We start from the raw sequence: 13782 nt of genomic DNA, 5'->3' as shown, positions 1-13782 counted from the left end.
GATCAAACATTTCCTCTTTTCCCAATTACATACCTTATATATAAAGAATGGGCAGCTTGCATAACCTGCAGCCCTTGCCCCAGGGTGTAAGAGGGGTTATATCATTCCCAGAGGCATAGTTATTTTACCTTTAACTATTTTGAACGAGATGGCTATTTCAAAATTTTGATCGCTAATCAAAATTTGATACACTTAGCTTCTTTGAACACATCCAGAATCAAACATTCCACCTTTTCCCAATGATATCTTGCATGATCTTGCATGCAGATAGTGGCAAAATTGTGTAATTTACAATTCTTGCCCCTGGGCCTGTGGGTTCCAGGGTATCCCCAGAGACATAGATATCAGACCATTTTACTATTTTGAAAAAAAAAATGAATTTTCCCAAAATTCCGATCAGTTTTCAGGAGAGGGGTATCTAAAAAGGACAAGGGGGCTTGCTGCCCTCTGATCACTCTTCAACACCTCCTCTACATATTCTGAAAGTTTCAACTTAATATCCTTAGTCGTTCCTTAAATGCTACTGATGCGCACTTTTAAAAACCAGCTTACAGATTTTGACCAGCGTGCATGATCTTGCATGCAGATAGTGACAAAATTGTGTAATTTACAATTCTTGCCCCTGGGCCTGTGGGTTCCAGGGTATCCCCAGAGACATAGATATCAGACCATTTTACTATTTTGAAAAAAATGAATTTTCCCAAAATTCCTATCAGTTTTCAGGGGAGGGGTATCTAAAAAGGACAAGGGGGCTTGCTGCCCTCTGATCACTCTTCAACACCTCCTCTACATATCCTGAAAGTTTCAACTTAATATCCTTAGTCGTTCCTTAAATGCTACTGATGCGCACTTTTAAAAACCAGCTTGCAGATTTTGTTCGGAACTCCTCTGAACATCTCCTAAAGGCTTCATCTTAATACCCTAAGCCTTTTTGGAGACGCAGGATCAAACATGCCAACTTTCCCCGACAAAAACCTTATATGTATACAATGAGTAATTTGCAGTGTTTACTGTCATTGTCACCTGGGCTGTGGAGGGTTGTGTTACCCTCAGAGGCTTAGGTATTGGACCTTTAGGCTATTTTGAACAAGATGGATCTTTCAAAATGTTGATAGGATAAATTTGAAGAAAAAAAAAAGGATGGAAAGGGGTCTAGTTGCCCTCCGATCGCTTCTGACTCTTAAAAAAGGACACAAGAACTTTCAATTTCCAATCAAGTAATTCGTGGTAACGAACTGTAAGTAAGGAGCGACCCGGCTCAATAGTAATCGAAACTCTATTTTTATGCTGATTTCAAATATATAAGTTTTATCAAGTTTAGTGCTACCCATCAAAAGTTACGAGCCTGAGAAAATTAGCCTTATTTTCGAAAAAAGGAAGAAACACCCCCAAAGGTCACAGAATCTTAATAAAAATCCTACCAACAAATTCAGCATATTAGAGACCCCTACTGTGGAGGTTTTAAGTTCCTATCTGCAAAAATGTGGAATTTTGTATTTTTTGCCAGAAGAAAGATCATAGATAAGTGTTTTTTTTTCCAGGGGTAATTGTATCGACCTAATGGTCTTATAATTTCGCGAGAGCGCTCATTCGAACGAAAATTAAAGTTCTAGTGCCTTTTTTAGGTGACTAAAAAAATTGGATGGCAACTAGGCCCCCTCCCACGGTAATTTTTCCCCAACGTCACCCGATCAAAATTTTTAGATAGCCATTTTGTTCGGCATAGTCGAAAAGTCTTTTCACTATGTCTTTGAGAATGCCTTCATCCCCCGCAGTCCTCGGAGGAAGGGCTGCAAGTTGTGAACTTTGCCCATTGTTTACATATAATATTGGTTATTGGGAAGTATACAGACGTTTTCAGGGGGGATTTTTCTGGTGTGGGGTCGGGGGAGAAGATTACATGGGATAATCTTTCCATGGAGGAATTTTTCATGGGGGAAGGATCGTAAAATACCATAAGAAATTAAATAAAATACAAGTTTTTTTCAACTGAAAGTAAGGAGTAACATTAAAACTTAAAACGAACAGAAACTATCACGTATATGAGGGTGTTCACCCCCTCGTCAATACATCGCTCTTTACGTTTTTTAGTACTTTCAAAAGAGCTAATTATTCTAACAAAACCCTTTGGGATTCAGGGGTCATTCTTAAAGAATTGGAAAAAATCGAATTTTATCGTAAAGAACGAGGTATTGACTAGGGGGGGGGACCCCCTCATATACGTAGTAAAAAATATACGAATTCAGAAGTTCGTAACGTAAGTTAATTCGTAAGTTACGTATATTTATTACCAATAAAAACGTTCTTGAATAAAATTAAAAGTTCTAGTGCCCTTTTTAAGTGACCAAAAAAATTGGAGGGGTACTAGGTCTCCTCCCCCACCCCTTTTTCTCAAAACTGTCTGATCAAAATTTTGAGATACGTATTTTGTTCAGAAAAGTTGAAAGGCCGAATAACTATGCCTTTAGAGATATCATGACCCCCCACAGCCCCTAGGGAAAGTTCTTTAAGTTACAATATTTGCCCATTGTTTACACATAAGTATTTGTTATTGGGAAGTATGCATACATTTTTCGGGTGGGGGAGGAGGCAAATTTTCTACTAGTGGGATTTTTCACGGGGGTAATTTTCCATGAGGAGGGAAGCTTCCAGGGAGTGAATTTTCCAGGGGAAATTCTATACTGGGAGACTTTGCCTGAATTCCTTTACGAAATTCGTCTTTTGTCCTTCTTTCTCTTTGTCAGCTCAATTTTATGCGTGGAGATGTTATGGGTATTGTCCGGGGTAAATCAAACAGTTTGTGGTAACGAACTGTAAGTAAGGAGCGACTCGGCTGAATAGTAACTGATAATCTAAAAAACAATTTTTTTTGATATTAATAGATAAATCAAGAGAATCAGCTTATGATGTTGATTGAAAATATATAAAATTTATCAAATTTAGTGTTACACATCAAACGTTAAGAGCCTGAGAAAATTCGCCTGATTTTTGAAATGGGGGGGGGGGGGGAATACCCCCTAAAGTTTAAGGAATCTTAATGAAAATCACACTGTCAAATTCAGCGTACCAGAAAACCCTACTGTTAAGGTTTCAAGTTCCTATATACAAAAATGTGGAATTTGGCTCTTTCTGCCATAAGACAGATCACTGATGCTTTTTTTATAATTTTTTTTTTCCAGAGGTGATTGAATTGATATAACGGTCCTGGAAGGTCGGCAGAAGGGGTATTTGAACGGAAATTAAAAGTTCTAGTGACCTTTTTAAGTGACCAAAAAGATAGGTGGGCAACTGACCCCTCTGCCCCTTTTTTTCTCCAAAGTTATCTGATCAAAATTTTGAGATATTCATTTTGTTCAGTATAGTTGAAAGATCAAATAATTAAGTTTCTAGGGGTAAAATGACCCCCAGAGTCCGTGGGGAGAGGCCTATAAGTTATGAAATTTGTCCATTGATTACCTATAGTATTTATTGTTGGGAACTATACATACATTTTTGGTGGGGGTGATTTTGTGCTTGGGGTGGATTTCCATAGGGAAGATCTTCTTTGGGGAGGGAACTTTCTGGAGGTGAATTTTCCAGGGGAAATTTTTCACTGGGGGAATTTGACAAGATTCCTATACGAATTTTTTTTTTAACATTGGAGGACGTTTTCATGGTGGAGGGGAATTTTACACGAAGGAGCGCCAGATTTCCCAGCATTTATTAGAGAACGATCAGAAATAAATAAAAGATATGTTTTTTCAACTGAAAGTAAGGAGCAACACTAAAACTTAAAACGAACAGAAATCATTACGTATATGAGGGGTTTCGTCCCCTCGTCAATACCTCGCTCTTTATGCTAAAGTGTTTTTTTAACAGAAATTAAGGAGCGATATTAAAACTTAAAACGAACAGAAATTATTCCGTATATGAAAGGGGCTGTCCCTTCCTCAACCTCGCTCTTTACGCTAAAATTTGACTCTTTCTCACAACTCTGCTTTTTAAAACAATAAAAAAACTTTAGCGTAAAGAGCGAGGCGTTAAGGAAGGGACAGCCCCATTAATATACGGAATAGTTTCTGTTCGTTTTAAGTTTTAATGTCGCTCCTTTCCTTCTGTTAAACAAGCTTTTTTTTAGTTAATAAATAATAAGAATACATTGGAGCCTTATAGCTTTTTACTATAGGCAACGCTAGAAATTGGCCTCTAATTTTGGACTGTTCGAACATAAGATTTAGTCAATGATTTCTGGAATGACACAAAATATAGAGTGTGATACAGAGCTTTCAAGCTGAATAACAAATTACATGTAACAAATAACTTAAAAACCAGATTTGTTCCTCTAGTGCCTAAAAGAACGTCCATTTCTCTATATATCATGTTCTCTGAGGGCTTGGCTTAAACAGGTTTGGATTTAGAGGGTTGTTTTAGGGGCTCGGGCCCTGCACCTTAGAAGGTCGAAGGTTACACTAACTGCAGGGTTATATTGGCGAAAACTATCAACGAGGGAGTCCAAGTTTTGTCCCCCTCTCCCCAAAAGTTGATTTTGCATTCGCCGCTGGGATTTAGATGGATTTGAGCGTTAAAAGAAAATTCATAAACAGAAATATTGGTAAGCGTAGCTGAGATCTAAAGAACTGCGCATATGTTTCGGCTTTCTACGCAGTTAAAGACCATAGTAGGCTACACTGGGATTTAGACATGCTTACTCTCGGTTGCTTAAGATAATAGACCACTTCGGATTATCACCATTTACTGAATGATCATATTAATGGTCACTTGGAACTCACCTGGGATCCGGTTCGATTTCCACACTGTAATCGTAATCGTCGTATAGCTCATTGGGGGGTGTTAGGTCTTCTAGTTGAAGCTCGGGTAATTCGGTTATGACCGGATAATACGAATCTGGTATTCCAATCTGTGTACCATCTAGCTAAAAATTAAAAAATAGTGTTTGAGGGGTTACATGAGGCAGGTGCAAAAATAAGGGTTTTATTTCGTTTTTCTAGATTTGAAAACTTTTGCTGAACTGACGTATTGTTTCTCCTATTTTTTACTCATTGCTTGATTCATATGTCATAGAAAAATGACACTAGGGTTACATTGATTCTTTTTAGCCTGACTATTGTAGTGTTATTAAAACTCATAAAGATGCTTAGTCCCGCTTTATAGAATCAAACCTGGCGTAATGCTGCAGAGGAAACTAAAAATATGAACAAAGCGTATAAGGTGAAAACAGTACATCTGAACATATAATGTGCGGATAGTTCAAACCGTAATATAATGGCAGCAACAGTGTTTAAACTAAGGAGGGCTTCGGAGAGCTTCGGTAACTGGCAATGACCGATTGAAACGCAGAAACTGGATCTGACGTGCTCGTAGCTTCATTGGAGTTTGTCAAAGAACTAAACGTCAACTTTCGGTGAAATTTTTATATTCAACTGTTATTTAGAGTTTGAAACAAATCAGAATTTGAAAATTTTTGACAAGTGGCTCCACAAGAACTAAACAAAGACTTTAAAATCACCGTATCTAAGTACTTTCCTCTAGGCTTCTTCTTGATGCTCGCTTAGTTTGCCTGAAAGGCAAGCTATTTAAAATCAGGACTGGTATGCCGTCTTAATTTGTTTTCAGAAAGTTATTCCAGATTCTCATAACCAATACTACCTTTCTTAGTTTGCTTTATTCGCTTTTAAAGACGCTGCTGGAAACGAACTTTTTCCGTAATTGCTCAAATTCTTTCCGACTCTCTGCAGCTTGCCCGATTCACGTGGTGGAGCAGATAGACAGTTATTGATTTTGTCGGTCATAATAACTAAAAACCGGAATTGGCTAAATGTCTCGAGTGTTTCGTCCCTGATGAAAAGGAAGCAACTTGTTCTCATGTCGTCAACTGGAGTACATGACTGGGTGATCCCCAGCGATTTGAGTCGGGCTGACAAGAAATGGAAACAAGTAGATCCCTTAAGTTAGAATTCGACACTAGTGGCTACTTTAAATTCGGATGGGGCCGAGGACGATCAAAGCCTTTTAAGTGCGACTTTTTAATTGTGACTACATATTTTTCTTCTTACTTTTCAATTTGTATGATTTGCCTGACCTGAAGACTATTGACACAATGTTATTTTTTTAAAACTAATTATTATATGTTATATAAGTTTTCTTTTTCTTGGCAGCCCTAGTCCAATTTGAGTTGCCATTTTTAATTTACATAATTTTCCAACTAAACCGGTAGCCGATTGCGTCATTTCCGTTTTGAAGCGACATAGATTGAATTGGTTTTTGATTCCCTTGAATACGAACGAGAGTGAATCCAGAAAAAATCAGTTCAAAAATGATCCTAAATTAATTGCTTTAAAATTTACCAGAATTCTTTATAAGCAGCTTATCCCTTATTTAAAGACCAACCCAATTAGCGTTTTAAAACTGGCAAATTTCTTCTTAAAAATGCAAAATTGAAGGGTTTAGATTTCAAACCTAAAAACGGAAACGGGAGGGCAAATTTCAAAAGCCGTCACTTTCAAACACACCTCAGATTCTAAGCATTCCATCGACTGAATTGCTTCGTGAATATGAGTTGTAGCTGTTTTTCTTCGTTGATTGTTTTTTAATTTTTTAATATATCTGAATTTTATGACCTGAAGTCCCTTGATAAATTCAAAGCCGGGCTTCAACAGCAGGATTTCCAGAATCCAAAATTCCAGACTATTGTTTGACGTCTTGGATACACCGCACCTGGAATATGGTGTGCGTGTAACTGAACCACAAGCAACTGAACCCCTGTAACAGAACCACCGTGTAACTGAACCACCGTGCAACTGAACCCCCGTATAACCGAACCCCGTGCAAGTGAACCCTCCTGTAACTGAACCACCGGGCAACTGAACCCCAGTTAACTAAAACCCCGTGTAACTAAACCCCTGTCCAATTCAACCCCCATGTACCTAAACCCCCGTGTAACTGAACCCCCGTCCAACTTAACTACCGTACAACTGAACCGCCATGCAACTGAACCACCATGCAACTGAACCACCGTGCAACTGAACCACCCTGTAACTGAACCATCGTGCAACTGAACCCTCGTGTAATTAAACCATCGTACAACTGAACCACTAAACTCTGATTTTCAGTTCTCTAAAAATATTAGGCAATATCATTGGGTAAAACACAAGTTAGAATTTTTACATGTTCAACATTGTTGAAATTCTTTGTTTCTTAAATTTATGATATAAAGCCTGTCAAAAGTATTCATGAAATAGCTTTGTTTTATTTTTGCAAAAGAAAAAGAAGATCCGATGTCACAAACCATTAAAGCTGATTTATTACTCTTTTTTTCAGATGAATCAGACTTTTCTGGACGTTAAGTAATAAACGCACGTGTTGAAAATATTTGACCTTTGTGAATCTAGATAATGAATTTTGATCAGATGTCTTTGAGAAGATTGCAGATAAAAAGGACATGGGAGGGGGACTGGTTACACTCCAGCCTTTTTTTTTAAATATTCATTCGACTTGCCCTGAAAGTTTTAACTTCATACCCTCAGGTTTATACCCTTAGCTGTTCTTGACACATTAAAGATACATCGTCTTGTAAAACTAGATGCACATAGTACCTCTTGATTTAGTTGAAGATGTTCCTAAATATTTTCCAAACAATGTGACGGCTGATACCATCAGCCATTGTTAATATTGCTGGTATTTCTTTTTCACAAACAGTAAAGGAATTAATGCTTTTTGATTGTGTTTGGCATTCTTCTTGACATTTCCCTAAGGTTTGACCCTAATGCTCCATGCTTTTCTTTATTTATAGAATCAAACATGCCCTCTTTTCTTGATAAAAAAAAACTTATATGTTAACAATAGGCAACTTGTATAACTTACAAGGTTGTGAATCATAGTTGTTTAACTATGGCATAGTTATTTAACTATGCCATGGGGGAACATTGGGGGAACTTAACTATGCAATGGGGTATTTGAGGGGGAACTTGAACTAAATCAAAAGACACTATGTGCATGCAGATTTTCAAACTGGCATCTCAAAAAGGGATTTGTGTATTAAGTTGGAACTTTCAGAGAGTGCTTAAAAGGAAAGTCAATTCACCAAAAGAAAATATGTGCACGCTCAGGTCTTGATTTACCACTAGGTCCCTAGGCCCGGACCTAGGGGTGCATAATGCCAGGGGGAGCAATAAATTATCACTGAGTAATTTTTCCTGACAAAAACTGGACTGATGGGATTTAGCGTCGCCATGCTGCCTGTTCACAGAAAAGTGACTTTAAAACAACACAGGAATTCCATGGTCACTTATAAGCTGTCAGATGTCTCCCAAGAATGGTAGCTGAGAGTTTGGTATTACCTCTCTCTTTCATCACTTTTCGCTCATCAGTTGTGTTCTGTTAGTTACTGCCATTAGTCCCGAATTTTTGGGAATAACCCCGAAAAGCTTGCAAAACGGAGCGGCAAAAACGCTTGGCTCTTAAGCTTCAAAGCTTTCAATCCGGCCCTGTGCACGCTATTGCTAATGCTATTACTATTTTGATTGCATTTACTACTGCTGCTACTACAACACGAATACTACTAGTTCGACTGCTACTTCTATTGTAACCACTTGTAAGCTTAAATTATTAAGATGAAAATTCAGGAACTACATGAATATATAGGTTATCAAAAGGATATATCGGCAATGGGATAGCAACAGCTAATTGTATTAAGTTGAAACTTCTAGAACTTGATGAGAGGAATCTTCAGCTGACCAAAAGGCAATATGTTAATGCTACTGCTGCTACTAGCACTAGTGCTATTACTATTAATACTACTGCTAATACTATTTCTGGGACTACCATTGCAGCTGTACCTAACGGTAATAAACGGTATGAAGGTAGAATTTTCAGGGAATATTGAGGGTGGAAGGTGAACTGAATCACATCACGCTATCTGTATACAGGTTGTCAAAAGGGCGCATTAGCAATATCCTAGGGACAGTTTGGTTTGTTGAAAAAATGTTGAAGAAAATAAAAGGTGCTATTTGCATACTGTTACTAATGCTACTACTGCTACTACACAAGCTAAGGGTATTAAGCTGAAGCTGTCAAGGAATATTTCGGCGGATATCGAACTGAATCAAATTGACTATAATTATGCACATTCTCAAAAGCGTTACACAGCAATATCTCAAGAACGGCTTCCATTAATAAGTTAGACCTTTCAGGATAAGTTGTGGGTGGGGAACTTCGAACTAATGAAAAGTTCAAAGTTTGCAATAAAACCTAGATAAACACTTCATCGGGCCATGCTTTTGGCGATAAGCCCAATCCTGAAAGTTTCATTCAATTTAGAGAGTTTAGGGGCTACACTGATGAGTAATACAAAGTTAGAAACCGCAAATGAAGCGAGAAATAGATTTTGAGCTTTTAATCAGCCTTAGTTCAAACTTATTTTTGGGCATTGACTTAGGTTCAGGATTTGATTTAAATGATGGTTGGGTTAAAGGAGGCTTGAGTTAAATGGAGGCTTGAGTTTGTTAGAACGGGGGTTCAGCATGTAACTCTATAGCCCCTTTTTGTTTTCCCCAAAATCCCCATGTTTTCTTTGATCGTTTGTTTTAACTTCTGTTCGTTTTGGGTTTCTTTTTTTTTGTAGTAATTTCTGATCATTTTGGGTTTGAATTATTGTAGGAATTTATTTATTCTAGTATTTGTTTTAATATGGCTCTTTACTTTTCTTTGAAAAATTGTTTTTCGAGAGAATTTTTTTAATTAATTTAAAGAAAGCGCAACCAAAAGCGACTTTTTCGTTATCTGAATTCTCAAAGTTCCGATATTTTCAGTTAAGATTTTTATTAATCAATGTTCAGGAGAGGCATGATTCATCAAAAAAAAAAAAAAAAAAAAAAAAAAAAAAAAAAATCAAACCAAACGTTTCCAAACACAAAGAGAAAGTAGCTTTTGTGTTGGCTCCACGAACCAGGTAATTAACCTTTTTTAAACCAAAGGATAACAAACTACGAGCGTAGAAAATACCACAAAATAAAAACAACAAAGTAAGCAAAGTGGTAAAAAAATTATTACAGTATGTAGACGATGAGAGCCGCCGTTTACCCCCCCCCCCCCCGCGAAAAATATCCCTTGAGGAAAATACCCCGCTGAAAATAACACCACATGGAAAATACACCCCCCCTCAGAAAATACTTACCCGTGCAAAATCCCCCCCCCCAAAAAAAGGCCTCTTGCGGTTCTTTAGTCTCCAATCTCTTTCGGTTTATAAAAAAAGACTAGAAATGCCTGGGGATTATCAAATAATGTTTTCCTCCATCCTCCTGTCATCTCTCCCTTCCCCACATGTCATGAGTTGAATTATTTAAATGTATATAAATGAAGTTTCGACATCAAAATGTAACCTTTGAGGTATCTCCCTCTCTTCATAGCTACAAAACAATCAATGACCCCGTTGCAGAAGTTTCAGCTCCTTTTTAAGTTTTTTGACTTGTCTATTGCTTACAAATAGTATTTGTCATTGGAAAACGTACGGACATTTTTTGTGTGGGGGCTTTCTGGAGGATTTTTCATGAGAAGAAGGTATTTGTACGGCGGGGGGGGGCAAGATTTACCCATAAATTCCTCTTTTCCACTTCCCTTAGAACTTCTCAATTAAACAAAAAAATAACACGACTCAAAGAAGATTTTTAAATTTTGAAAACCATAATTTCCGCGAGAGGGGTATTTTGCAGGTGAGGGATTTCCGTGGGTGGAGGAGGGGAAATTTCCCACGGGGGAGAGGGATAAACGCTTAGACCTTTGACAGGGTGATGAGAACACCTATTAACAACACAAAAAAGCCAATTAAATCTGGATTTAAGAGTTTATGATGTCCGATTTTCTTTTTTTTGTGACAACAAAACAGAGCATTTTTATAAATCATCTTGACAGTAATTTATATTAAGACTTAAAAAGTAAACAATTCCAATAAGGTTGAACATGTAAAGATTCTAACTTGTGTTTTACCCAACGTAAGTACGGTGGTTGAGTTGCACGAGGGTTCAGTTGCATTGTGGTTAAGTTGCACGGTGGTTCAGTTACACGGTGGTTCAGTTGCACGGTGGTTCAGTTGCACGGGGGTTCAGTTACATGGTGGTTCAGTTACACGGGGGTTTAGTTAAATGGGGTTGAGTTGCACGGGGGTTGAGTTGCACGAGGGTTCAGTTAAAGGGGGTTCAGTTGCATGAGGGTTCAGTAGCACGAGGGTTCAGTTCAGTTGCACGGGGGTTCAGTTACAGTGGTTCAGTTGCTTGGGGTTCAGTTACACGGTGGTTCAGTTACAATGGAACCCTGGAATATGACGCCTATCCAGTAGTACATCCAAATAATCCAAAAAAAAAAGGATTTTGAACTTATAGGTTTCCGGAATTTTCAATCATACTATGAAAACGAAAGTAAAAAGAAAAAGATAAAAAAAAAACAAGAAAAAAGGAAAAGAGATTGTGTAAATCCTATTGATTATCCTCCTATAGTAAAAATCGATGCTTGATGGTGCATAACTGCCCAAAGGTAATCCTCCTGCCTTTATGTGCATGAAACCTAGTTTTATCAAGACGTTTAAATACAATCGTTTAAATTACCCTAAGCTAATATGATGATGCTGTAAAATTGGTGGTGTTCTTTCGTATATCAAACAGTTCGTTGCAACGAACTTGTAAGTAAGGAGCAACCCGGCTCAATAGTAACCAAAACTCTAAAAAAACGGAATTTTGATATCAATAGATATGTCAAAGGAATTGGCTTATTATGCTGATTTGAAATATATAAGTTTCATTAAGTTTTCATTGAGTCTTACCCATTAAAGGCTATGAGCCTGAGATAATTTGCCCAATTTCAAAAAAAGGGGAAAATACCCCTTAAAAGTCATAGAATCTTAATGAAAATCGCACCTCAGATTCAGCGTATCAAAAAACCCTGCTGTAGAGGTTTCAAGTCTCTGCTTAGAGATTGTATTTTTTGCCAGAAGAAAGATCACGGATGCGTGTTTATTTTTTTTTCCAGGGGTGATCGTATCGACCTAGTGGTCCTAAAATATCCTGAGAGGGCTCATTCGGAAAAAAATTAAAAGTTATAGTGCCCTTTTTAAGTGACTAAAAGATTTGAGGGCAACCAGGCCCTTTCCCCCACCCCTTTCCCCCCAAAATTGTCCTATCAATGTTTTGAGATTTCCATTTTGTTCATCATAATTGAAAGGCCCAATAACTATGCCTTTGTAACATGACCCCCCTCACAGCCCCAGGGGAAAGGTCTTGAAGTTATAAAATTTGCCATTTGTTAACACATAGTATTCAACCTGATTGGAATAAAAAAAAATTGGTTCCATTTTCGTCCCCGTGTTTGGAAGGAACAGAATTTTTTTTTCTTCTGCATTTGGGTCCCCTTAGCCTAAATACTTAAGGATATAACTTTCGAGTCAATAAGGAAATTGTTTTGAGCCTCATTTTTGGGTGGCCAATGCTGTTAAACTATTTTTTTTCATCCTTAAGTTCGTCTTGGTGCTAGGACTCACAACAATAAGTTTCAAACTGGTCGGGGAAACAACATTTTCTGGCCATTTTGAGGTTCTTTATTGCCATTTCCCCCACTCCAGCTAAATACGTGGTCCTATTGGCCCATATCTCAAAGTTTCGAGGCAATCGCAGACCCCAGATCAAATATGCACTGGTCACTTCCCTTTTTTCCCCCTATAAAAACTATTGATTAATGCTTGACAATTTCTATTATTTACTACCCAGACCCTAGCTTGAGAGGCTACAGGGAAGGAGGGATCGGATGGCAAAAAGGTACAAAAAAACTTCCAGGTCAAAACATTGCTGTGCTTCCGCTGTTTATGCAAAATGCATAAAAAGGTAGTATACATAAAAAGATAGCCCTAAAAATGAATTAGAAGATGACAAAATAGGATTTTAGCAACACCAAAGCAAAAAAAAAAAGAAAAAAAAAAAAAAGAAAATTAGAGGTGCAATAAATAGCTAGACAGTCAATGATCAAATTGTCTATTTAGTTTCGAATGTAATCTTGAATGCCCATGAGATAGGTGGATGTTTCTCCTGTCTTTCCCATGAATATATATATATATATATATATATATATATATATATATATATATATATATATTATTTGAAAAAAACTACGTTTTCTAAAGAGTTAAAGAGGCTGAGTTACAAGGTCGAACCTTAAAACGTACAGGGATTAGGAGGCACAGTTGGGGGGGCTGCCGCCCCCCAAACCCCCCGCTTTCGCAGCCTTTAAATATAAAAAAAAAATTTCTTTAAACTGAAAGTAAGGAGCGACATTAAAACTTAAAAAGAACAGAAATTATTCCGTATATGAAAGAGGCTGTGCCCTCCTCAACGCCTCGCTCTTTACGCTAAAGTTTGACTTTCTCACAACTCTTTTTTTAAACAATAAAAACTTTAGCGTAAAGAGCGAGGCGTTGAGGAGGGCACAGCCTCTTTCATATACGGAATAATTTCTGTTCGTTTTAAGTTTTAATGTCGCTCCTTACTTTCAGTTTAAAGAATTTTTTTTTTTATATTTAAAGGATGAGAAATCAGGGGGTTTGGGAGATGGTATCCCCCCAGATGTGCCGCCTAAACACTGTCAGTGTTAAGGTTAGACCTTGTTACTAAGCCTCGTTAAATAGGGATAAAGCGTATTTTTTTTAAAATAGGTTCTTCACTGGGTTTTAAAGTTTATTACTTATTATTGCTTGACTAACTGTTAGCTGATCGTGTCAGGAGTTGAAGTTGGGGGGCTGCCGCCCCA

General features: G+C 37.5%; 2 protein-coding genes across 5 annotated transcripts in view; one reads left to right on the top strand and one right to left on the bottom strand.

Moving 5' to 3' along the window:
- LOC148955446 (dystrophin, isoforms A/C/F/G/H-like) overlaps window positions 1-13782 on the top strand; it is a 504509-nt gene that overhangs the window by 153325 nt on the left and 337402 nt on the right. The gene's annotated exons all lie outside the window — the stretch shown is intronic.
- LOC148955447 (uncharacterized) overlaps window positions 1-13782 on the bottom strand; it is a 45414-nt gene that overhangs the window by 30174 nt on the left and 1458 nt on the right. The window contains exon 2 of the mRNA XM_089102302.1: window positions 4770-4912. Within this exon, the coding sequence (XP_088958428.1) occupies window positions 4770-4912 (143 nt within the window). The remainder of the gene's footprint in view (window positions 1-4769; window positions 4913-13782) is intronic.

The sequence above is a fragment of the Artemia sp. Qi Xiang Cuo genome, chromosome 2 (genome assembly GCF_049724085.1).
Source record: "Artemia sp. Qi Xiang Cuo chromosome 2, ASM4972408v1, whole genome shotgun sequence".
NCBI lineage: Eukaryota > Metazoa > Arthropoda > Branchiopoda > Anostraca > Artemiidae > Artemia > Artemia sp. Qi Xiang Cuo.
This window is presented reverse-complemented; position numbering and strand designations above follow the sequence as displayed.